At 45.1% G+C, this 18,768-nt stretch overlaps 1 protein-coding gene across 1 annotated transcript in view; it reads left to right on the forward strand.

Annotated features, from left to right (window-relative positions):
- The window catches only part of LOC311238936 (xenotropic and polytropic retrovirus receptor 1 homolog), a 145,267-nt gene that overhangs the window by 109,599 nt on the left and 16,900 nt on the right, over window positions 1-18,768 (forward strand). The window contains exons 6-11 of the mRNA XM_084327136.1: window positions 7,525-7,608; window positions 11,612-11,693; window positions 13,759-13,848; window positions 13,973-14,070; window positions 17,284-17,463; window positions 18,602-18,767. Of these exons, the coding sequence (XP_084183262.1) occupies window positions 7,525-7,608; window positions 11,612-11,693; window positions 13,759-13,848; window positions 13,973-14,070; window positions 17,284-17,463; window positions 18,602-18,767 (700 nt within the window). The remainder of the gene's footprint in view (window positions 1-7,524; window positions 7,609-11,611; window positions 11,694-13,758; window positions 13,849-13,972; window positions 14,071-17,283; window positions 17,464-18,601; window position 18,768) is intronic.

The raw sequence follows: 18,768 nt of genomic DNA on the forward strand, positions 1-18,768 counted from the left end.
CACCTGGACCAGAGGGCCATGGTACCCTGCCGGTACCAGCCCACAGAGAGGCGCAAGAGGAGACTCACCTAGGAGGCCTCTCTCCCAACGCTCACCGATGTGCCAGCCATCCATGGCGTCATACATTGGCACACCGACGTTTCCAGACTTCACCCATGAGAATCGAGCACAGTACACGGAGCTCCGGATGTGCTTAGAGACAATGATGGTGGATGTCGTTGACGAACGCCACAAGTATGCAATATTACTGAAGCACCTGAAAGTACCCCGAGCGCACAATATAGCGCTAGCCTATGCCACCTCTACGACCCCATACACCGCGGCTCTAGCAGCGCTGGACCAGAGATATGGACGTATATGGGATTACGTAATCCAAGAGATAAGGCATATTGACCGCCTACCCCCAGCAACAGACAATCGCTCACTAGACGACCTGTCTATAAAAGTGCAGTCCCTGGTAGGGATGCTGGGAGCGCAACGAGAAAAGGGTATGCACGAGCTATACGCCAACTCTAACGTTGAGAGGATTTTAGAGAAGCTGCCGCCCGCCAGACAAGAGCGCTTTAGGCGGCAAAGAGACCACCGTGATCCTAACGGTCCCGAACCATCCCTCCTCGATTTAGCCGACTTCCTGACGAGAGAAGTCAGCAGCCTACGCTTGGATACATTCGTGCGGAGCACACCAAGCTCCAGAGAGGGACCTAGGAGAGTAAACGATGGAAGAAGATCAGTGACTGTCATGCACCAATCAGAATCAGTACCGAGCAGTAAGAACCACAGTACCCCCTCCAGAAAAGAGAAGTGGAAGATGGTGTGCCCGTACTGCGAGAAGGAACACTGGCTGTCACAATGTGACCTGTTCAAGAAGATGAATGCAGAAGAAGTGAGTCAATGGATAAAGTCCAACAGGCGCTGTTACCGATGTGCGCGCAGTCACATGGCAGCCGAGTGCCGCCTAAAGAAGAGGTGCAGTCGGTGTGACGGAGCCCACCTAGATGTCCTACACGACAGTAACAGAAGAAAGCCTGCACCTGCACCATCGAGCAGCACAAAGGCAAGTGTCATGTACATTGACCCCGCCAGCAGCAGCGGCGCCCAGGTGCTCTTAAAGGTAGTCCGTGTAACATTGAGCCACCAAGATAAAGTCATGGACACTTACGCCGTCCTTGATGACGGGTCAGAGAAGACCCTTCTCCTCGCATCCGCTGCGGCCCAGCTGGGACTGCGGGGGAGCGAGAACCAGATGACGATTCGGACAATAAGAAGAGATTTAAAGACGATAAAAGGCGAGAATGTCTCCTTCACTATCGCAGCAAGCGGGCAGCCAGAGAGACGGTATAGGATTACAAATGCTTTCACCAGCCAAGAAATAGGACTATCACAGTACACCTACCCCATCGCCAAGCTGATGGATAAATATGTGCACCTGCGTCAACTACCTATCCCGCTCATAGACGGCGCCACCCCGACCCTGCTGATAGGCTCCGACCATGCAGACCTCATAGTCCCGATAGACCGGGTCCATACAGGACCCAGAGGCTGTCCTGCAGCAGTCGAGACCCGCCTAGGATGGACACTACAAGGCCCCCTCGCTAAATCTCTCAACCGAACAGCAGCCACTAGCTGCCTCCACTCCAGAGTGACAGAAGAAGACACCACTCTCCTGCAGCATGTCGAGAGGCTATGGACACTAGAGACAATGCCCTTTAAGAACGAAAAGAAAGACATTCGTTCTAAAGAAGACATTTACGCCATAAACCTCCTCGAGCAAGGGACAAAGAGAGTCACAGTCGGCGGAGTGATGAGATACGCAACTCCACTCCTGAGGCGAGAGGGAATGCCCACCTTTCACGCCACGAAAGAAGCTACGGAGCGGTATCTATTGAACACAGAGCGGCGCCTAGCCAAAGACCCCGCTCAAGAGAGTGTGTACCGCGCTGAGATTGAGAAGCTAATCACAGCGAGACACGTAATGAAGATTGACATTAAAGAGGCCGATCAGACGACCGAATCATGGTACGTGCCGCACCACAAGGTCCACCACAACGGCAAGGATCGCATTGTGTTTAACTGCAGCTACCAGATCGGATCCCAGAATCTGAATAAAGAGCTCTTGCCCGGCCCCACACTCGGCCCCTCTCTACTAGGCGTGCTACTACGCTTCCGCCAGGACAAGGTGGCTATCAGCGGGGATATCAAAGGGATGTTCCTGCAGGTGAGACTAGTGGAGGAGGATAAGCCCCTACTGCGGTTCCTATGGAGAGAGAGGATCGGAGATGAGCACCCAGCCATCTACCAATGGGAAGTCCTCCCCTTCGGAACCACATGCAGCCCGTGCTGTGCTACATTTGCACTGCAGAAACACGTCGCAGAGGACCCAGCAGCAGATGAAGAGGTCCGACACAGTGTGAAGAACAGTTTCTACGTGGACAACTGTTTACAAAGCGTTTCGACCCAAGAAGAAGCCGAGGCTCTCCTACTCAAGCTACGCGCCTCCCTGATCAAAGGCGGCTTTGATCTCAGGCAGTGGGCCAGCAGCGACCCGCAAGTATTGCGCAGCCTCTCCCCCGCGGACAAGGCAGCCAGTAGCGAGACCTGGATGGCGACCATCCCAGGAGAAGCCCAAGAAATGACACTAGGACTAGTCTGGCGCTTCAAAACAGACTCGCTCCACTATAGACACAAACCCCTGACCACGGAGCAGGGAAGGTCGACGGCGATACCGACCACCAGACGGAGTGTGTACAGAACACTCGCCAGACAATATGACCCGTTGGGATGTATTCTACCTTACACCACCAGGGCAAAGATGATTGTACGAGCACTATGGGACAAGGACCAGGGCTGGGACGACCCAATACCCGCACACCTTGCCTCCACATGGAGAGAGTGGGAGACGGAACTCCGCTCACTCCCAGGCGTCAACATACGCCGCAGCTACTTCCCACCCACAGTGAGGCCAGAGACATGCAAGATGGATCTACACGTCTTCAGCGACGCCTCCGAAGTAGCCTATGGATCTGTGGCCTACTTGCGTGCCCAAGAGAAGGGAGGAGAGATACACACCGCTTTCATCCTGGCTCGCTCAAGAATAGCCCCACGAAAGCAACAATCTATCCCGCGTCTAGAGCTCTGCGCAGCCCTAGCAGGAGCGCATCTAGCCACGTTAATCCAACGTGAACTCACCATCCCGGTGCAAAGAACAATCTTGTGGTCAGACTCTACGACAGTACTCACATGGATCAAGTCTGATTCATGCAGATACAAGGTCTTCGTGGGAGTCAGAGTCACAGAGATTCAAGAGTTAACAGAAGCAGCGAGCTGGCGGTATGTGGACACCAAACACAACCCAGCTGACGTCATCACCCGGGGAATGTCCCTAGATGACCTCACCCGTCACAACATCTACAGTGACGGACCAGAGTTCCTCAAGCTCCCGGAAGAAGAGTGGCCTACGCCCACCCCACGGGAAGCGAGTAAAGAGGAGGCTGAAAACAAGAAACCTATGTTCTGTGGATTGAGCATAGTCGCCTCCACAGACCCCAACATAGATGATTGTCTCACCCTACAGAGTGCGCAGCTAAAGACATTCCTGTGGCGCCACCCAGAGATTCAGCCCACCACTGACATTTCAGCAGCTGACTACGAAGAAGCAGAACTTCTTCTACTACAACGAGCCCAGAGAGACTCGCTCCCCGATGAGCTAGACTGTCTAGAGGGAGGAAAGCCCGTCCCATCAGACAGCAGACTGCTCCACCTGGCACCCGAGAGTGACGCCCATAATCTCATCAGAGTGGGTGGTCGTCTGCGGAGAGCCCCCGACCTACCGGATGACGTTAAGTACCCGATAGTCTTGAACAGCCGACACAAGGTCACAGAGCTGATCATAAAGAAATACGACGAGGATGTGCACCACGCAGGAGCAGAGAGAGTCTTCGCGGAGATCAGACGTCGCTATTGGATACTTCAAGGGAGAGAAGCAGTGCGACGCTTCCAGCGAACCTGTCTAGACTGCCGAAAGTGGCGCGCGCAGCCCAGCATACCCCGGATGGCTGACCTACCTCCCTGTCGCCTCCGACTCGGCGACAAGCCCTTTCACGCCACAGACATGGACTGTTTTGACCCGTTGTATATAAAGAAAGGAAGAGGAACCGAGAAGCGGTGGGGTATTGTATTCAAATGCATGACCACCAGAGCGATACATATCGAACTCCTTCCAACCATGAGCACAGACTCATTCCTTATGGCCTTCCGAAGATTCACATCGCGGAAAGGAAAACCGTCTACATTGTTGTCTGATCACGGGACAAACTTCAAAGTCGGAGAAAGAGAGCTGAGAGAGAGCTTCCAAGCTATGGGCCCAGAACTTAAGACCCACCTCGCTCCATCCCAGATTGACTTCCAGTTTAATCCCCCGAACGCACCCCACTTCGGTGGAACCTGGGAACGAGAAGTACGTTCTATAAAGACAGCCCTGTACGCCGTGCTTGGGGCCCAGCCTGTGGCGGAAGAAGTCCTAATGACAGTCCTCACGGAGATCGAGGGAGTATTGAACTCCAAGCCCCTCGGTTACGTCTCAAGTGATGTAGCAGATGTCGACCCAGTCACCCCCAACACACTCTTGATGGGGCGGCTGGACCCCGCGCTACCCCAGACAATGTACAGGCCTGAAGAAGCGAACGGCCGAAGAATGTGGAGGTACAGTCAAGTACTGGCTGACAAGTTTTGGAATAGCTTCCTACTCCACTATCTACCGTCTCTACAGACCCACCAGAAGTGGGTAAAAGAGAGAGACAATTTGACAGAAGGAACAGTCGTCATGATTATCGACCAGTCACTACCCAGAGCTATGTGGCCGGCTGGCCGCGTAAGCAAAGTGATCACCGGTGCCGATGGCAAGGTCCGAGCAGCTGAAGTGCTCGTCCAAGGGCGAACTTACACACGACCCGTGGCGAGGCTAATAGAACTGCCAAGACTCCCAGACACTATCGATGACGACCATGACCCCATGACTTTGTGAGTTGACTGACCCTTACAGCGGACCTTGAGTGGTAGACAGTGCGGTTAATCTGTCTCTGCTTAGCTAATTGGTGGGACTAATTAGGGGGCGGCTGTTGTGAAGGATCAGATTAAACCGAATATATATATTTATTTATGGATATATATTTAATAGTATTTGTATATCGTTTGATATCCCTTGTATATTCTTTGTACATATACACTGAATATCCCTTTAGTCTACTACAGCCCATAATAGTTCATTCTCTCATTGGACCTGGCGCCAGCAGACAGGCCCCTTGAGTCAAGTTCAATAGTGCCGACGAACATGTCCCAACTAGCCCCGGTTCCGCGTAGGAATACGGCTACCGAAATACGAATGGTACTATTTGTTCACCGTGCATATAAATAGGGCGCAAGTAAAGTAGAACTTTCTTTTAGTCCATTAGTCCTTTACCCGCCAACCTAGTAACAGACGTGAAGCCTCACCCACGACCCACGTGTGGTGCAGTATGGCCTATTTTGGCCCCAAAATAGGCATTGAGACCTCGTGTAAATTCATAGCTGAATTGTCATAGTTTGGCACTGTACCGTCGAGTGGGACGTATTTCTATTAAGTAATAATAGTCTATTATGTATGGTGCATCGTTCGGTTAAAGTTCTAAAGTGAGCAGCACCCCCATCGTTCCTCGCGTTATCTAGAGTCTTAACCAGGCTGGGCAGACCACGCGTGGTGCTTTCATCCGAGGAGTTCTGGGCGAGGACGAGTGGACCTGCACATTGGATTACCTACCCGGACGACTGCTGAGCCTATACGGCATGGAATATCTATTTGCTTTGGGTGCTTTGATTTGTGGAGCGGATAACAGCCAACGCCAGTGAGTGTTGGAATTACCCCCGAGAGGAGCCCAGGTGAGACGGCGCTCAACCCAGGCCAAGGCCGCCTCGCTTCTCCTTCGTTGTGGACCTACAGCTACCGTCTACAAGAGGGCCCAAGTGTATTCATCTGTGGATCAAGATCCTGCGGGCACTGTTTTCTGTACCTGAATTCTCCCCAGGAATCGTTGGCCAGATGGGATGCAGCTGACGGCTCTCCAAACCCCCCCCCCCCTTACTGACTTACAACCAGCAGGACCCCTTTAGTATCCCGCTATAATCCTTAAGTACCATCGCTATAGTTTCCCTAAAGAACCAGGTTGTATACTTGCTTCCTGCGTAACCAGAGATTGGACATTCAGTGTTGATTTGCCTACGAATACTCATTTGCCTTACAAGTGCATTCAAATCATAAATGTAATTAAGTGAATGTTGTATATACCTTTTGCTATATTAAACCTTCGACTGTTATATTTGTGTGGACCTGGTTTCATATGTGGGAAAGTGTTCATCATACTTAGATATCGTGTACTGGATGGCCAGAAGTTAAAGTACATCAAGCGGTAGTGGTTTAATGATACCATACTTATCAATACAGTCAGGGAATTGTACCCCTCAGTTACAGTATCGTTATGAACTTGATTGATTACACGCCACACGGCGGGCAGCCCTCTAAGTGTCAAGCGCCAAAGGTAAAAACTGAGCGCCCCTGGCGGGCGGCGGGCTTTAGTTTCGGTCCCTGTACACACACACACACACACACAGATCATCTCTGAGACTGAGGTACACACACACACACACACACAAACAGATCATCTCTGAGACTGAGGTACACACACACACACACACAGATCATCGCTGAGACTGAGGTACACACACACACACACACACACAGATCATCTCTGAGACTGAGGTACACACACACACACACACAAACAGATCATCTCTGAGACTGAGGTACACACACACAGATCATCTCTGAGACTGAGGTACACACACACACACACAAACAGATCATCTCTGAGACTGAGGTACACACACACACAGATCATCTCTGAGACTGAGGTATACACACACACAGATCATCTCTGAGACTGAGGTACACACACACACACACACACAGATCATCTCTGAGACTGAGGTACACACACACACACACACACAGATCATCTCTGAGACTGAGGTACACACATGGATACACAGATCATCTCTGAGACTGAGGTACACACACACACACACACACACACACACAGATCATCTCTGAGACTGAGGTACACACATGGATACACATTTTCTGTTCCTCGTGGAATAAACTGATTATTTATTAACTGAAATGTTTTGTTTTGTCTGTCATCCTCTCTCTCCTTCTCTCTCTTTCTCACGGTCTGTCTGTCTGTCTGTCTCTTTCTCACCCTTTCCCTCTCTCCGTCTGTCTCTCTTCCTCTCTATCTCTTTCCCTCTCTCTCTTCCTCTCTATTCCTCTCTATCTCTATCTCTCTCTTTCTCACGGTCTGTCTGTCTGTGTCTCTTCCTCACCCTTTCCCTCTCCGTCTCTCTCTCTCTCTTCCTCTCTATCTCTTTCCCTCTCTCTTCCTCTTTCTATTCCTCTCTCTCTCCGTCTCCCTGGCTGTGTTGATGTCTCTCTACCAGGCTCTAGTAACAACAGAGTTGGAGGGAGGAGACAGACAGAAGGCTATGAAGAGACTGAGAGTACCACCTCTAGGAGCTGCACAGGTTGGACACACACACACACACACACACACACACACACACACACACACACACACACACACACACACATGTCAGACACATTGAATAGTGATCAATTTACTGAAGACACAAGTTGTGACGTAACAAGACAGAGTTGACCAGTTGACTCCTCCATAACATTAGCATCATTAGGACAGTGTAGCTCAACCTGTAGATGTACTTCAAACGTGTTAGAAACACTGTTCATCAGCGTTTATTAGGGGTGTAACGGTACACAAAAACCACGGTACGTACCTCGGTTTTGAAGTCAAGGTTTGGTACGGTTTTCGCCGGTACAGTAGGGGAAAGTTTGGCTTTCCATGTTCCACTCAGGGGTGATGTAGTGTGCAGTAACTAATTGTACTTGTAGGGCTGTCAACAAATATTCTATATTGAAATTAATAATCGACTTGTACATTATTTTTTAAATAATAATTATTATATTAGATTGTGAAAAAAACAGCCCCCGGTGGGTGGTCGTTTGTGGTTAACATGTTGTATTCGTTCGGTACACTACACAGCCGTTTGGTACGGTACGGTACGGTACACACTGAAACGGTTCGATACGGATACGTGTACCTTTACACCCATAGCGTTTATACAAGCCGGTTTAACCAATTGAAACCGGGAAACACATTTGTTTAGTTTACCGTAGTTTAGTTTATTCGGATCCCCATTAGCCATTGCCACAGGCATAGGCTACTATTACTGGGGTCCACACAAATCAATACAATACAATACAATTAATACAAATCAAATCAAATTTATTTGTAAGGCCCGACAACACACGTTAATGTCCCCATGGGCCGTACACGTCTTCTTTAACACTTTGAGTGCCACTCGCGGCTTTTCTCGGGTTTACGACCCGACCGTTGAATGCCACGTCACGGCTTTTCTCTGTTTTTTTTTTATTTTATTTTATTAGCGATCTGAAATCATATTGCATCACGCGAGCCTACCGTTCGAGATCCAGGGACCGCCGGCGCTCAGATGTGAAAAAAGCGCCCCCTATCGTTTCCCAGATGGTAAATCACCCTTTTGGAATGGACTCAATGAAAGTGAATGGGAGAACGGATTTCTGACTCCACATTTTACTTCTCACTGATGCAGCCGGGGTCTACCAGAGTTCATTCTGGAGCCTCTGAGCCGTGCGGATCATGTGTTCTACTGTATACACGTTTGATCAATACATTTATCGATTTTTTCGAATGGCGATCAGAAATTGGAATAAACCATTTGGATACCATCTGACCTCAGGTAAGGAATCTATGTTATCAGTGTTAGGATAATCAGACTCGTTTTCACAGAGATATAAGCGTTTATGTGATATGTGATATGGCTGTTTTGACTGTAAAAGCCATGAGGAAATAACAGCAGCGATTATCAGCGCACGGCACGAGCGTGCGTGCGCACACATATACTATCGATCATCTAGCGTTTATTTGAAAACGATTCATAAATAGGCAGACAAATGAAACGTTCTGGAATATTCCAGTAAAGGGCGATTATCATAGGCATGGGTTGTTTTTCCCCGGAAAACGGGTGATTTTCAAAATGCTATCAAACGGAAATGAAGCGATAAAAATACAATCTGCCTTCCCAATGTTGACTGGAAAATGAGTCTTTGATAAGCGACGGGCAGATTAGACACATAGCCATAATTTAAAACATAGATTAGGCGATATTAACGTTAACATTGGCCGTGGATGGTGGCACTCAACGGGGTAAATAGGAAAACACGGCCCGGCACTGAAAGTGTTAAACAAGTCAAGAAGAAACATAACAATAAGTCAAGAACAGAACAAGAACACCATAAGGTCCAACAAATTTTAAATAAATGCAAATAAATGAAAGAATGCAAGCACTCCCAGACATACCCCACGCGAAGGTAAGGAAAAACTCACTAAAACCTAACAATAGGGAAAAATGCTCCACAGGCAGTGTGGAGGAGAGAAACCTTAGAAGGGCCATTCAAGGGGGGATCTCCCTTCTTAGATGTCGGTGATAGTAGTGTTGCAGACTAACAGTTGGTAAGCATGCACTCAAGTGTGTAGTGAAACACAGATGAGTGCATGCAATAGCAACTGAACATTTTGAAAGATTAAAGATAGAGCTGATAGCGATAGCAACTGAACATTTTGAAAGATTAAAGATCTATTTGAGGCACAGGGGCGGCGCAAAGAGGGTTGCGTCTTCCCCGTCTTAATCACGGGACATTCAACACAATACAATAAAACAATACAATACACCTCAATAACACAATATATAATTTGTGTCTATATACAGGCTATATAATACATTATTAGCAGGCGTTTTAGGTCTAAATTGGTTCAAGTTCAAGTTTCTTTATTAGTTGTCATAAAAAAATACAGAATACTTTTCTATGAAATGCTTTTTTGAGCTCTTGGGAGTGTGCTAGATAAAAATTGATAAAAAGTATAAAATAGAAAGTCAAAAGTACTTAAGCAAAAGGTGTTCAGTCAATATACATATGTACAATATACAATACAGAGTAAAAAAGAGTAACAGTAACCGCCTGGATGACGACCAACCACCTCAAACTGAACCTAAGCAAAACAGAATTGCTCCACCTGCCGGCCAAATCCTCCCCCCTGACCGACCTCTCCATCACAGTCGAGAATGCAGCTGTGACCGCGTCCCCGACCGCCAAGAACCATGGTGTTGTCCTCGACGGCCAGTTGAACTTCTCTGCTCATATCGCAGCGACAACCAGAACCTGCAGATTCCTCCTGAGCAACGTCAGAAGGATCCGCCCCTTCCTGACAAAAGAAGCCACCCAACTCCTCGTCCAATCAACAGTCATCTCCCGCCTTGACTACTGCAACGCACTGCTAGCTGGCCTCCCGGCCACTGCCACCAAGCCTCTTCAACTCATTCAAAACGCAGCGGCCCGCCTGATCTCAAACCTACCGAAGTCGGCCCATGTCACCCCACTTCTTAGGGACCTGCACTGGCTCCCCATTGCTGCACGTATCCGCTTCAAGGCCCTCGACCTAGCATACCGTGCGGCAAAGGGAACCGCTCCCGCCTACCTCCGGTCAATGGTCTCTAACTACACACCCTCAAGACCCCTACGCTCTGCATCTTCTGGCCGCCTCAGACCTACTCCTATCCAAGCTCCCGGAGGGTCATCAAAGAGAAGCCGCCTATTCTCAGTCCTTGCCCCACAATGGTGGAATGAACTACCCACCCCAGTTAGGACAGCCGAATCCCATCCAATCTTTCGCCATCGACTAAAGACTCACTTCTTCAACCATTATCTGAAATGATAATAATAAAAAAAAAAATATATATAAAAGTAATAATAAAAATAAAAAAAATCTAACCCTGACTAACCTTACTGTCATGCACTTGTCCTAATAAACTAACCTACACTGTAACACGCAACACTTTGATAAACATTGTTACTCAGCTGATAGAGTTGTACCCTTCTTGCTGTCTTGTCGTACAGAACTTGTAAGTCGCTTTGGATAAAAGCGTCAGCTAAATGACTAAATGTAAATGTAAACAGTGAGTTACAGTACAATGCAGAAATGGGATGAGGTACAACTTAGGTAAGGTGCAATGAATTGTAGTGAAAATCTCTTTACCAATACATATAAAGTGTCTAAAGTGAGTAAAGTGGGTGCTACAGTGAGTTGTTTATTTAAAGTGAGTGTGTGCGTGTGGATGTGTGTGCTGTGAGTGTAGTTGATGGTTTGTTACATAGTGTTATTGTCGTTGAGCATCCTGATGGCCTGGGGATAGAAGCTCCTTCTGAGTCTCTGTACTGGCCATGAGACTCCGGTATCGCTTGCCTGACTGCAGCAGTTCAAAGTTAATCGAAGGGTTAATCTACGAGTCAGTTCAGTTGCTTCTCAGGGAAACACTATTCCATCAGCGTTTGTTTATACAAGCAGGTTTAATCTAAGACTCAGTTCAGTAACGTTGTCTAATTAAGTCTGCTGTCATGACCTTTGCTGCGCAGCCGGCTCCAGCCTGGACCACCTTCAGAGTGGGCCTCTACTGTGGAGTCTTCCTCGTCCTGCTGGTCACCGTCATCATCACTGGTACACACACACACACACACACACACACACACACACACACACTGTCGCAGTGTCGCTGGGGAAGTGCTGCCTGAGCGCTGTGGTCATTAATCACAGAGATGAAAGATCTGCATTTCTTCTCTCTTTTGTTTGGGCGGGGGGCCATGGCACAATAAGCATAAGCATAGACTGTAAACACAGCAATAAGCACAACGTTAGACTGTAAACACAGCAATAAGCACAACGTTGGACTAAACACAGCAATAAGCATGATCTCTGTTTAAAACATGATGCTCTCTGTTTAAAACATGATGTTCTCTGTTTAAAACATGATGCTCTCTGTTCAAAACATGATGTTCTCTCTGTTTAAAACATGATGCTCTCTGTTCAAAACATGATGCTCTCTGTTCAAAACATGATGTTCTCTGTTTAAAACATGATGCTCTGTTTAAAACATGATGCTCTGTTTAAAACATGATGCTCTCTGTTCAAAACATGATGTTCTCTCTGTTTAAAACATGATGCTCTCTGTTCAAAACATGATGTTCTCTGTTTAAAACATGATGCTCTCTGTTCAAAACATGATGTTCTCTGTTTAAAACATGATGCTCTCTGTTCAAAACATGATGTTCTCTCTGTTTAAAACATGATGTTCTCTGTTTAAAACATGATGCTCTCTGTTCAAAACATGATGTTCTCTCTGTTCAAAACATGATGTTCTCTCTGTTTAAAACATGATGTTCTCTGTTTAAAACATGATGCTCTCTGTTCAAAACATGATGTTCTCTCTGTTTAAAACATGATGCTCTCTGTTCAAAACATGATGTTCTCTGTTTAAAACATGATGCTCTCTGTTCAAAACATGATGTTCTCTCTGTTCAAAACATGATGTTCTCTCTGTTTAAAACATGATGCTCTCTGTTCAAAACATGATGTTCTCTCTGTTTAAAACATGATGCTCTCTGTTCAAAACATGATGTTCTCTGTTCAAAACATGATGTTCTCTCTGTTTAAAACATGATGCTCTCTGTTCAAAACATGATGTTCTCTGTTTAAAACATGATGCTCTCTGTTCAAACATGATGTTCTCTCTGTTTAAAACATGATGCTCTCTGTTTAAAACATGATGCTCTCTGTTCAAAACATGATGTTTTCTCTGTTTAAAACATGATGCTCTCTGTTCAAAACATGATGTTCTCTGTTTATAAAACATGATGCTCTCTGTTCAAAACATGATGTTCTCTGTTTAAAACATGATGTTCTCTGTTTAAAACATGATGCTCTCTGTTCAAAACATGATGTTCTCTCTGTTTAAAACATGATGCTCTGTTTAAAACATGATGTTCTCTGTTTATAAAACATGATGCTCTCTGTTCAAAACATGATGTTCTCTGTTTAAAACATTATGTTCTCTGTTTAAAACATGATGCTCTCTGTTTAAAACATGATGCTCTGTTTAAAACATGATGTTCTCTGTTTATAAAACATGATGCTCTCTGTTCAAAACATGATGTTCTCTGTTTAAAACATGATGTTCTCTGTTTAAAACATGATGCTCTCTGTTCAAAACATGATGTTCTCTCTGTTTAAAACATGATGCTCTGTTTAAAACATGATGTTCTCTGTTTAAAACATGATGCTCGCTGTTCAAAACATGATGTTCTCTGTTTAAAACATGATGCTCTGTTCAAAACATGATGTTCTCTGTTTAAAACATGATGTTCTCTGCTGTTTGGGTGGATTTAAGTTTCCATGTTTTAAACCAAAGGACATTTAAAGCTAAAGAAGTTGACTATATGAAAAATTTACTGAACTGAGAATGGACGGCACTCTCTCTATCTCTCTACCTCTCTCTCTCTCTCGCTCTCTCTCTGTCACTCTCTCTCCTATGTCTCTCCTCTCTCTGTCTATAATTTTCTCTCTCTCAATGTCTCTTTTCTCTCTTTATGTCTCTCTGTCTCTCTGTCTCCTATGTCTTTCTCTCCCTCTCTGTATCTCTCTGTCTCTCTCTCCTCTATGTCTCTCTCCCTCTCTCTCTCTCTCTCTCTCTCTCTCTCTCTCTCTCTCTCTCTCTCTCTCTCTATAGGAGCAGTAGTAATTCGTAGTGATGATGTTTGGCCCATGGTGAGGATCTACAGAGGAGGGTTCCTACTGATAGAGTTTCTCTTCCTGCTTGGTAAATACACACACACACACACACACACACACACACACACACACACACACACACACACACACACACACACAGTCCAATGTATTCTGTATTCACCAGGTATCAATATGTATTGTTTATCTATCAGGTATCAATACGTACGGCTGGAGGCAGGCAGGAGTGAACCATGTGCTGATATTTGAGCTCAACCCCAGAAACAACCTGTCTCACCAGCACCTGTTTGAGGTAGGAGCCTTCATCTCACTGTTTTGTTTTATTTAGCCAGACATGTTGTTTAACCCTTTCACTACCACACTACAGAAGGTTAAGCCTTTCACTGCCACACTACAGAATGTTAACCCTTTCACTACCACACTACAGAAGGTCACCACCACACTACAGAAGGTTAACCCTTTCACTACCACACTACAGATTGTTAACCCTTTCACTACCACACTACATAAGGTTAACCTTGTACTACTACACTACAGAAGGTTAACCCTTTCACTACCTCACTACAGACGGTTAACCCTTTCACTACTACACTACAGACGGTTAACCCTTTCACTACCACACTACAGAAGGTTAACCCTTTCACTACCACACTACAGAATGTTAACCCTTTCACCACCACACTACAGAAGGTTAACCCTTTCATTGCCACACTACAGACTGTTAACTCTTTCACTACCACACTACAGAAGGTTAACCTTTTACTACTACACTACAGAAGGTTAACCCTTTCACTACCACACTACAGAAGGTTAACCCTTTCACTACCACACTACAGAAGGTTAACCCGTTCACCACCACACTACAGAAGGTTAACCTTTTCACTACCACACTACAGAAGGTTAACCTTTCACTACCACACTACAGATGGAACCGTCTGCAGTGTGGTAGTGAAAGGGTTAAAGCTGACTTGAGTAGAATACATGTTGGTGTTGTTTGTTTCTTACTATGTCAGTTTCTCTCGTGATATTTCTGTTCAGGCGTCTCTGGGTTCAGTTACCCACTGGATCTTACAGACCATCAGAATGTTGACTGATACTGGATATCAGTCTGATACCAGGCTAAAACACAGTATCAGATATGGGTCTGATACCAGGCTAAAACACAGTATCAGATATGGGTCTGATACCAGGCTAAAACACTATCATGTCTGACACCAGGCTAAAGCAGTATCATGTCTGACACCAGGCTAAAGCAGTATCATGTCTGACACCAGGCTAAAGCAGTATCATGTCTGACACCAGGCTAAAGCAGTATCATGTCTGACACCAGGCTAAAGCAGTATCATGTGATTCATGTCTGACACCAGGTTAAAGCAGTATCATGTCTGACACCAGGCTAAAGCAGTATCATGTCTGACACCAGGCTAAAGCAGTATCATGTCTGACACCAGGCTAAAGCAGTATCATGTCTGACACCAGGCTAAAGCAGTATCATGTGATTCATGTCTGACACCAGGTTAAAGCAGTATCATGTCTGACACCAGGCTAAAGCAGTATCATGTCTGACACCAGGCTAAAGCAGTATCATGTCTGACACCAGGCTAAAGCAGTATCATGTCTGACACCAGGTTAAAGCAGTATCATGTCTGACACCAGGCTAAAGCAGTATCATGTCTGACACCAGGCTAAAGCAGTATCATGTCTGACACCAGGCTAAAGCAGTATCATGTGATTCATGTCTGACACCAGGTTAAAGCAGTATCATGTCTGACACCAGGCTAAAACACAGTATCAGATATGGATCTGATATCAGGATAAAAGTTTACACTGTTCAGTAAAACTGATGGTCTAAGTCTATTAGGGCTGACCTTCAAAGCTTTTTTTGGCAATCGAAACTTCGGGGCCGAGCTTCGATTTTAATTCGAAGCTTCAGGGGGGGGGGGGGGTTTATGTATATATATATATATATATATATATATATATATATATATATATATATTTCTTTTTTATCTTATGTTGTGGGACTTGTACAGCACTTTGGTCAACTTTGTTTTAAAATGTGCTCTATAAATAAAGTGGATTGGATTAATTAATTAAGTAGCCCCTTTCGTGACTGTGCCAACAAGGTTTCACGCGGCTGCGCTGCCTGGGTGCAGTGGGGCTGCTCTCACAGCCAACGACATGACATTACATAATTATGTTGCAACCTTCGTCTATCAAGCAAACAATTATATAAATATTTATATGTAGTTGATAGAGACAAAGGCAGAATTCGACTTAATTAAGCACGTTTTATTAAGACATATTTTTATATGGGTCGGGACACTTTAAAAAAGCAGCACAATGAACACAAATCTGTCCGACATAGTCTTAAATAACAAACGGCATTGCTTCGCTTCTTCGTCGACATGTCTGCTGCACATGTCCTTGTTGTTTTCAACACAGATAATCTCCACATGCTTGTTGTAGAGAGGTGGAGTCGAGGCGCCGCTTACTTTCGTTTCATTGGAATGGAGGCGGGAAGGCGCCGCTTACTTTAGTTTCATTGGAATTAGAAGCGCAAGATTTTGGAGAGAAAAAAATAAAAAAGTATTTAAGACAGCCCTAAAGTCTACACTGTTCAGCAAAACTGATGGTCTAAGTCTATACTGTTCAGTGGAACTGATTGTCTAAGTCTACACTGTTCATTGAAACTGATGGTCTAAGTCTACACTGTTCAGTGAAACTGATGGTCTAAGTCTATACTGCTCAGTGAAACTGATGGTCTAAGTCTATACTGTTCAGTGAAACTGATGATCTAAGTCTATACTGTTCAGTGAAACTGATGGTCTAAGTCTATACTGTTCAGTGAAACTGATTATCTAAGTCTATACTGTTCAGTAAAACTGATGGTCTAAGTCTATACTGTTCAGTGAAACGGATGGTCTAAGTCTACACTGTTCAGTAAAACTGATGGTCTAAGTCTACACTGTTCAGATTGGTGCTTGGTATCAGATGATACTGGATGTTTAGGACATTCATAATGTATCTTTACATGACACTGATCAAGCCTAATGAAGGAAATAATCAGTATTATAATGAAAATTGAGAGTTGAATTGTGTCACAGCTGATCCCATGTATAGTAAGCATTACTTTGGGAGAAAATTATATATTTAAATCGTCCACCAGAGGGAGCCATTACTGAGGGGAACACATTTCCATTCTGTAAATGCAACAAAATACAACTGGATTGGCACCTGGTATTACAATACTAACCTGTCTCTCTCTCTGTCTGTCTCTCTCTATCTCTCTTCTCTGTATGTGTGGATGTCTCTGTCTTTTGCTCTCTGTCTCTTTCTTCATCTTTTTCTCTGTCTCTCTCCCAATCTCTCAATATTTCTCTCTTTCTCTCTCCCTCCCTCTTTCCATCTTTCTCTCTCCCCCATCTCTCTCTCTCTCTCCCCATCTATCTCTCTCCCCATCTCTCTCTCCCCCCATCTCTCTCTCTATCTCTCTCTCCTGCAGATTGCTGGTCTGCTTGGTGTGTTATGGTGTGTGAGTTTGTTGTCGTGTCTGTTCAGTGACAGTATCTTGGTACCGATGCAGGCCAACCCACTGGCTCTGTACGGCTTCTTCCTGCTCTTCCTCATCAACCCCTTCAAGACCTGCTACTACAAGTCTCGCTTCTGGCTCCTCAAGCTACTGGTAAGAAACGCATCTATTCATCTTCAAGACCTGCCATTACAAGTCTCGCTTCTGAAGCTACTGGTAAGAAACGCATCTATTCATCTTCAAGACCTGTCACTACAAGTCTCACTTCTGGCTCCTGGAGCTACTGGTAAGAAACGCATCTATTCATCTTCAAGACCTGCCATTACAAGTCTCGCTTCTGAAGCTACTGGTAAGAAACGCATCTATTCATCTTCAAGACCTGTCACTACAAGTCTCACTTCTGGCTCCTGGAGCTACTGGTAAGAAATACAAAGTCAATATACTTTCCTGATCCCCAAGGCAAGGGGATCAATGAAGGAATATATTATCTTGTCTTATTATCCACCCACCTGGCGCCACCAGCAGATTAAAACAAACGCTGCAACACTACTACTACTGACTGTAGTAGCAGTTCAATATCATGTATGATTCATATGGTCGCTTTAGGTGTTTATGTTTATTTGCACATTTTAAAAGAAAAGTTGAACACAAGAAAAAGAAATTGCAGGTGAGGTAGAAAAAAAACCTCAACTAAAAACATTAAAGATGCTAAATTAAAGGTCAACATGCATATATTTACATGCATGATCACATTGTAAATTATTATTTGGCTGCTAATGAAACAACCATATATTGAAAAAAAATAAAAATATCTAAACATGTTTTCATCTGTGACATAAAGACGTGCTATTTACACTGATAATCACATGTATTTACACTGATAATCACATGCTATTTACACTGATAATCACATGTATTTACACTGATAATCACATGTATTTATTTTACACTGATAATCACATGCTATTTACACTGATAATCACATGCTATTTACACTGATAATGACATGCCATGTACATGGATAATCACATGCCATTATGGATAATCACATGCATTTACACTGATAATCACATGCTATTTACACTGATAATCACATGTATTTACACTGATAATCACATGCTATTTACACTGATAATCACATGCTATTTACATGGATAATCACAAGTCTTTACACGGATAATCATGTGATATTTACACGGACAATCACGTTCTAGTTACATTACTCTAATCTCTCACCTTCTCTCTCCCCTCTCTCTCTCGCTCTCCCTCCTCCCTCTCTCTCTCTCTGTAGTTCCGTGTGGTAACGGCTCCGTTCCACCGTGTGGAGTTTGCAGACTTCTGGCTGGCTGACCAGCTGAACAGTCTGGGAGTGGTTCTGATGGACCTGGAGTACATGATTTGTTTCTACAGCTTTGAACTGGACTGGCACAAACACGATGGCCTCATCAACAGTGAAGG

Source organism: Notolepis coatsorum (assembly GCF_963971535.1).
Source record: "Notolepis coatsorum genome assembly, chromosome: 13".
Lineage (NCBI taxonomy): Eukaryota > Metazoa > Chordata > Actinopteri > Aulopiformes > Paralepididae > Notolepis > Notolepis coatsorum.